Genomic DNA, 7,451 nt, shown 5'->3' on the forward strand with positions numbered 1-7,451 from the left:
AGTTTTTTAAAATCACCACCAACCTGACGCTAAAAAAATCCCAAAATACGATAAAAATTGATTTCTAACTAATAAAAAATGGTTTGTTTGGATGATATAATCGCATTCGATTAAATTTCTAATCAAAAGTTTTTGTACTGTAATCCTTCAATGTTGCCAACTGAATTTCAAAGTCACGGCTATTTTGATTAGAATTTTTTTTGCACGAATAAAAATCAGAAAGAAATTGTTTTGAGTGAAGAAAAATGCAGTTAATTATTAATTCGTTTATTTTTTGTCACATACAATGAATTTCACTTTGATCGCAAATTCAACTTTTTTGTATTGCTTTGGGGGGCAAAAAATGCACCTATTTTATAACAATAAATTAGTTTATTTTTTAGCAAATCAACCAAAAAGTCACAAACTCAATAAGAATAATTCTTTTCTACAGGTCAAGATAAATTTGCACCAATATTCTCAACAATTCCCGTTCCTCTTTTCCAACCATTTTCCACAATTCGTTTTCCAAATGGTCAAGATTCGAGGTATCCAACGACTGACATGCGGCTACCAGTGATTGGAGTAAAATAAACATCCTTTGAGACATCCCACAGGCTGAAATAATTAATTTCAATGTGCCCATTTGCGAATTTTGGGGTACCTTTGAGCCCTTTGTCGTTTTGGTCCCCCCATGTGTACTTTTCGAGTAATTTGGCCAAATTCGGTGGCAACTTCTGGGGCGCAGGTCTCAAAATCAACAAAAGCAAAACTCGACTAACTTCGCATTTTAAGACAGTTTCAGCTCTTGCCCCATTCAGGGGTAGCAATTCGACAATGGAGACGATGTCATTATACGTGTTTAGGGCTCCTGTATAGTCCCGACTTTCAATATAATGGGACGCTAACAATTCTAAACAAAAAATTTTAGTGTCAAAATTATCCTTCGCTAGCTCGACTGTGTTTAACAAATGGTCCTCAACATCGCCCCCTTTGTCAATTTTCGTCAAAAATTCCACCAGCTCGAGATTGAGCCCGATCGGAAGGGGGCTGTCGTCCGGGTAGCGACTTGCAGCGTACGCAAAACAACCAACAGCAGCCTTAAAAAAGAAATTAAAAACTTGAAACGATTTGTCGTAATTTACTTCTAAATTCTCCTGACACGGACTGGGGCACCCCAACTCGTGGTCCTTCCTCTCGGCTGATAAAAACTGACGGGCGGCTCGAGTCAAACAAGCCGCCTCGCCCGGGGTGTTCCCCAAGGAGCCCTCACATCGCGCTGACGAAATCCAGCACAACCCCGCGTACGAAGGCAGTTCGGAGGCCTCGCATTGTTTCCCCAACGAACTGAACGACTCACACGCTTCGGTCACGTTGGGCTTACGGAGGAAGCGCCTACAAGGGGGCGAAAAATACAATTTTTTTAATTTTTAAAATTCTGCACAATTAATCCCAAAACATACTTTTTTAATTTGCTCGAAATTGTGTGGTATTGCTCCAAAATATCGGCCCCGCTTGGCTCCAAACTCATAATTACGGTTTTGATTCAAGAAATGACATTTTACATAACCTCACTTAGGCCCAAATTTTATAATTTCAAGTCAATAACCAGAAATAAAGTGGCCCCAAAGTAACACGGGTGTGGTCCTGGCCGAAAATAGCGACCCCACTTCTCAATCAATTCATAATTAAGATTCTGATTTAGTAAATGACGTTTAACATAACCTCACTTTCGACCAAACATGAATAAAGTGAAGAAAAATGACCCCAAGGTAACTCTTGTGAGAAACACTGAGCTTCCGGTGCCCAAAACGAAGCTTGTGATTGAGGGGAACCACAAAAATGTGGGGAAAAAGAAAAATTGTAAAGTTGCACCAAAACAGAGTGAGTCAAATTTTGAGTTCCCTCAGCTTAATTCGGTCTTGAAAATAACGGAAAAAATGGAAAGGGTCAAAAGTGCGACAAACGTCAAGGTTTCAAATATAGCATTTAGTGAAAAGGTGAGTAAAAAGTGTGATTTTCTCTCGGTAATTTTTGGTTTTCAGATGACGAGAAAAGTGAATTTTCCTTCAGATAAACCAATTTATAAGGATTTGATACCACTAGAGGTGCCTTCTAAATCACCACCTGTCATAACATCACGGGAACCTCTCCCGCAAAAAGACAGAGAACCGATTTTATCAAATTATGTGAAACCCCCAGAAAGTAGGGAATTTTATTACCAACCTACACCAAGACTGGAATCTCAACCACCACAATCCGGGTTTAGTAACTTGCGTCTTTACAAATTAATACAAAGTCATCAATAAACGTTTATTCAAGTTGAAAAATGACATTTAAATCTTTTTTGCTTTTTTATTTTTATTATTATAAACACAAAAAGAAGGTTATTAAAGACAAAAACATATTTTTATTTCACAAACCAACTATTTTTATTATAATCATTTAATAACATCAGTCACAATTTCGTAAGGTCTTAAATTGACTAAAGTTGTTATCAATTATGTAATTGATATTTGACTTTTTTGAAAATATAGCTGCGTCCAACTTTTTCAAAAGCCCTCAAAAGTCAAAACAAAAAAAATTCTTAGTTTTTTTTTCACTAGTCTAGTGCTACCAACCGTCATGTTTATATGGTTTAGACGCTAGTTTCAGCGTGTTATTTTTATTATTATTAAAAACACAAAAAAGGAGGTAATTAAAAACAAAAGCACGTTTCCTTTACACACAATCAATTATTTTTATTATAATCATTACATAAAATCATAAAATTTTGTAAGGTCTTAAATTGACTAAAGTTGGGGTTATAAAACCACTCGATTATGTAATTGATCTTTGACTTTTTTGAAAATATAGCTGGTCCCAACTTTTTCAAAAGCCCTCAAAAGTCAAAACAAAACTTCTTAATTTTTTTTTCACTAGTCCAGTGCTACCAACCGTCATGTTTAGACGTTTGTGATAGGTCTCAATTTTAGAAGTTTATTCATAAAAACCCAAAAAAGAAGGTAATTAAAGACAAAAACATGTTTTCATCACACACTACCAACTAATTTTATCATAATCATTACATCAAAGGCAATCACAATTTTGTAGTGTTAAATTAAATAAAGTTAGTTTGGTTATAAAACCTCTCAATTATGACATAATTGATATTTCACTTTCTTGTGGACAATGCTGCAACAAACCCTTTGAAGGCCCCCAAAGGGTAAAAATTAAAAAAAAGACTTTTTTACTAGTCCAGTTCTACCAACCGTCAATTTTGACGTTTAAAATGAATGTCGTTTTTTGACGTTTATGTTTATTACATAAAAGACACAATTTTGTAAAGTAATAAATTTTATTACCAACCTACACCAAGACTGGAATCTCAACCACCACAATTACAAATTAATACAAAGTTATCAATAAACATTTATTCAAGTTGAAAAATGACATTTAAATCTTATTGAAGGCTGCGATATCGACCGACTGGACGAAATCCTCAAACTCCTCAATCTTCTCGACCAATTCATCCACCGAGACCTTCAAATCCTCAACCACGCACATAATTTGCAATTTGTTGATTCCGTACCCCACTGGTACCAGTTTTGAGGCCCCCCACACCAAGCCGTCCATTTCAATAGTCCGCACATTCTTCTCCATCTCCTTCATATCGGTCTCATCATCCCACGGCTTGACATCTAGCACAATACTAGACTTGGCGATAAGTTCCGGTTTTTTGGACTTCTTCTCGGCGTAGGCCTTCAAACGCTCCTCCCTGATTTTGGCCGCTTCCGCGTCCTCCTCCTCATCAGACGCGAACAAATCGACATCATCGTCGTCATCCTTGGTGGTCGGAGCGGCGGTCTTCATGGGGCACGCCCCCGAAACCCCCAACGACTTCAATTCGGCTGGAGTGAAAGACTTGACATGGGTGTACCAACGCAAGGCGTGGGGGAGGTTCGCAGCGGGGGCCTTTTGGAGCCTCCCGAAGGCGTCCAAGTCGGCTTGGGAGAGCGAGTAACTGAAATGTGAGGTTAGGTAATGGAGATGTGTGACCGTGGTTGTTTACCCTTCAATGTAGCTGCGACTTTCGAGGAAACTGTTCAGTTCTTTCACGCCTTTGTCGGTTTTGAGGTCGCCGAAACTGGGTTTGCCCATTTTTGAGTGAAAAGTTGAGAGTGAACACGCCGAGGATGAGGGTGACAAGAAAAGGGACTTTGTTATTTTTCTCACTAGATCAGTGCCACCAACTGTCAATTTTGAAGTTTGTGATGTTTTTTAAAATACCAAAAAGAAAGTAATTACGAGAAAAACACATTTGAATTACACACAACTGGCTGTTTTATCGTAATCAAACAATATCAATAATAAATAATAAACAGTTGGTAACCAGAAAAGATTTTTTAGTTTTTTTACTAGTCCAGCGCTACCAACTGCCAGTTTCAGCGTTATTTTTTTAATTTTATTATTTAAAACACAAAAAAAGAAGGTAAATAAAGACAAAAGCATGTTTCCTTTACACACAACCAATTATTTTTATTATAATCAACACATAAAAAAGTCACAATTTCAATGTAAATTGTTAAATTGAATAAAGTTATAAAACCCTCCAATCATGAAGTTTTTTTTTAATAATGTTGCGGCCAACCCTTTTGAAGACACTGCAAAGGTAAAAATAAATAAATATTGTCAGTTTTTTTACTAGTCCAGTGCTGCCAACCGTCAGTTTAGACGTTTGTCATGTAACGCTTAAAATCCAAAAAGGAAAATAATTAAAAGCAAAAACACTTTTAAATTACACACAACCAACTATTTCTATCATCGTCGATCACTAATCAAAGACAGATGATAACCTAAAAAGGTTTTTTTTTTCACTAGTCCAATGCTACCAATCGCCAATTTTGGCGTTTGTAATGGGCGTTATTTTTTGCTTTTTTTATTTTTATTATTAAAAACACAAAAAGAAGGTTATTAAAGACAAAAACATTTTTATTGCACAAATCAACTATTTTTATTATAATCATAAGTCAAAACAAAACAAAATTCTTTAGTTTTTTTTCACTAGTCCAGTGCTTCCAACCGTCATGTTTAGACGTTTGTAATAGGCCTCAATTTTAGAAGTTTATTCATAAAAACCCAAAAAAGAAGGTAATTAAAGACAAAAACATGTTTTCATCACACACTACCAACTATTTTTATCATAATCATTACATAAAAGGCAGTCACAATTTTGTAGTGTTAAATTAAATAAAGTTAGTTTGGTTATAAAACCCCTCAATTATGACATAATTGATATTTCACTTTCTTGTAGACAATGCTGCAAGGAACCCTTTGAAGGCCCCCAAAGGGTAAAAATCAAAACAGAAAAAGATTTTTTTACTAGTCCAGTTCTACCAACCGTCAATTTTGACGTTTATGTTTATTATAATCATTGTGAAGTATTAAATTGAGTAAAATTTAAGTTATAAACCCACAATGCTGAGTACATACGTTCTACAACCCGTTTGAAAGCCCTCTAAAGGGTCAAAACAAGAAGGGAATATTTTTTTAGTTTTTCTCTAGTCCATTGCTACCAACCATTAATTTTGTCGTTTTGACGTTTATTCTTGAAAAAAAAAAATTAAGGTCTCCGAAGCTGCATTTGCCTATTTTTGAGTAAAAAGTTCAAAGTAACCACGCCAAAAATCACAAATATAACACGAAAAGAATTTTTTATGAGAGTATTTCACTAGTCTAGTGCTACCAACCGTCGATTTTGACGTTTTGTAATGGACGTCATTTTTTGACGTTTATTATTAAAAACACAAAAAAGAAGGTAATTTACGAAAAAACCACGTTTCCATTACACACACCTAACTATTTTTATCATAACCATTAGTTAAAAGACAGTTACAAGTCATGTAAAGTGCTAAATTGCGTAAAGTTAGGTTATAAAACCACTCAATTATGTAATTGGTATTTCGCTTTCTCGTAGACAATGCTGCGTACAACCCTTTTGAAAGCCCTCAAAGGGTCGCAACTGTGCCCCAAGCACATCACCGTCTTGTCCCGCGCCTCAAGTGACGTCGCCAAAAAACCGGAAAAAATCGAAGTCTTCATTGACGACCAACCCGTTTTGGTGGACCCTGGCACCACAGTCCTCCAAGCCGCTGCTTTGATCGGCGTGGAAATCCCCCGATTTTGCTACCACGAGCGCCTCGCCGTCGCCGGCAATTGCAGAATGTGTCTGGTGGAAGTGGAGAAGTCCCCGAAACCGGTGGCGGCGTGCGCCATGCCCGTCATGAAAGGTACTCATCCAACCCCTTAAACACCCCAATTTCATCATAATATAATCTACAGGGTGGCGCATTAAAACCAATTCTGAGATGACGAAGAAGGCCCGCGAGGGGGTAATGGAATTCCTCCTGGTGAACCACCCGTTAGACTGCCCCATTTGCGACCAAGGGGGCGAGTGCGACTTGCAGGACCAGAGTATGGCCTTCGGGTCGGATAGGTCAAGGTTCACCGATATTGATTTCTCCGGGAAGAGGGCTGTGGAGGATAAGGATATCGGGCCTTTGATCAAGACGATAATGACAAGGTGTATCCATTGCACTAGGTGTATTCGTTTCGCGTCAGAGGTCGCTGGGGTTGATGATTTGGGGACCACAGGACGGGGCTCCGGTATGGAAATTGGTACTTATGTACAGAAGTTTTTCTTGTCTGAGTTGTCGGGAAATGTGATTGATTTGTGTCCCGTGGGGGCGTTGACAAGCAAGCCGTATAGTTTCACGGCAAGGCCTTGGGAGATTCGGAAAATTGATTCGATTGATGTTTTGGATGCTGTGGGGTCGAATATTGTCGTTTCGACTAGGACGGGGGAGGTGATGAGGATCTTGCCGAGGACCAATGAGGAAATCAACGAGGAATGGTAAGCCCCCAAAATTTGGTGTTTTTACTTAAAATTGGTCACTATTTTGATACTTATTAGTGGAATTATTAATTTAAGAAATTATACTCTTTTTCATATTAATGTGCATCAAGTAGGTTGTAGTAGTCTAAATGAATCTTTAACTTAAAGGCTGATTTACACAAAAAGTGTCATTAATATGTCATTCAGAACAAATTTAAGCACATTAATAATGACAAAAATCTTTATGTTTGCTACCCTATCTTCATTACGTTGTTAATTTTAATTATTTTTTGCTACCTTATTTGAAAAAATAATTTGTAGGAAAATTTGACGTTAGGATTCTTTGAATTTTTGCATGATTGCCACCTTAAAATAATCAGTTTCAACGACTACTTCGATGCACATTAATATGACAAAATCATTAATATGATAACTCAAAATGATCATTCTATTAAGAAAATGAAAATTGAGAATTTTCGGCGTTGTTTCTTCTTCGTTAACAAGAATTTTTTCTCCACTCTTATTTCTGTTTTTCATACACTAAATATGTTCACATTCGTTTGAAATTAATTAAAAATTACTAAAATAGCTTTTATTT

General features: G+C 36.8%; 4 protein-coding genes across 4 annotated transcripts in view; 2 read left to right on the plus strand and 2 right to left on the minus strand.

Annotated features, from left to right (window-relative positions):
• Window positions 1-251: 251 nt before the first annotated feature.
• Window positions 252-1,879, minus strand: LOC123003928 (40-kDa huntingtin-associated protein). The gene is made up of 4 exons (XM_044396993.1): window positions 1,443-1,879; window positions 1,125-1,374; window positions 644-1,079; window positions 252-597 (listed from the first exon to the last, which is right to left on the minus strand). Exons 1-4 carry the CDS (start codon window positions 1,508-1,510, stop codon window positions 428-430), a joined length of 924 nt encoding a protein of 307 aa, XP_044252928.1. The 5' UTR covers window positions 1,511-1,879; the 3' UTR covers window positions 252-427.
• LOC123003932 lies at window positions 1,533-2,330 on the plus strand. The gene is made up of 2 exons (XM_044396996.1): window positions 1,533-1,979; window positions 2,025-2,330. The coding sequence occupies exons 1-2, from the start codon at window positions 1,722-1,724 to the stop codon at window positions 2,286-2,288; spliced, it is 522 nt and encodes a 173-aa protein (XP_044252931.1). The 5' UTR covers window positions 1,533-1,721; the 3' UTR covers window positions 2,289-2,330.
• Window positions 2,331-3,377: 1,047 nt separating this feature from the next.
• On the minus strand, window positions 3,378-4,192 carry LOC123003930 (elongation factor 1-beta'-like). Its single transcript, XM_044396995.1, has 2 exons — window positions 4,031-4,192; window positions 3,378-3,982 (listed from the first exon to the last, which is right to left on the minus strand). Exons 1-2 carry the CDS (start codon window positions 4,117-4,119, stop codon window positions 3,415-3,417), a joined length of 657 nt encoding a protein of 218 aa, XP_044252930.1. The 5' UTR covers window positions 4,120-4,192; the 3' UTR covers window positions 3,378-3,414.
• A 1,426-nt stretch (window positions 4,193-5,618) lies between these two features.
• The window catches only part of LOC123003927 (NADH-ubiquinone oxidoreductase 75 kDa subunit, mitochondrial), a 5,662-nt gene continuing 3,829 nt past the window's right edge, over window positions 5,619-7,451 (plus strand). Inside the window, exons 1-3 of the mRNA XM_044396992.1 lie at window positions 5,619-5,776; window positions 5,936-6,248; window positions 6,301-6,871. Of these exons, the coding sequence (XP_044252927.1) occupies window positions 5,939-6,248; window positions 6,301-6,871 (881 nt within the window). The 5' untranslated portion in view covers window positions 5,619-5,776; window positions 5,936-5,938. The remainder of the gene's footprint in view (window positions 5,777-5,935; window positions 6,249-6,300; window positions 6,872-7,451) is intronic.

The sequence above is a fragment of the Tribolium madens genome, unplaced genomic scaffold, assembly GCF_015345945.1.
Source record: "Tribolium madens isolate multiple individuals breed KSU strain unplaced genomic scaffold, Tmad_KSU_1.1 Scaffold_1;HRSCAF=32;Tcas5.2_LG8, whole genome shotgun sequence".
NCBI classification, from domain to species: Eukaryota; Metazoa; Arthropoda; class Insecta; order Coleoptera; family Tenebrionidae; genus Tribolium; species Tribolium madens.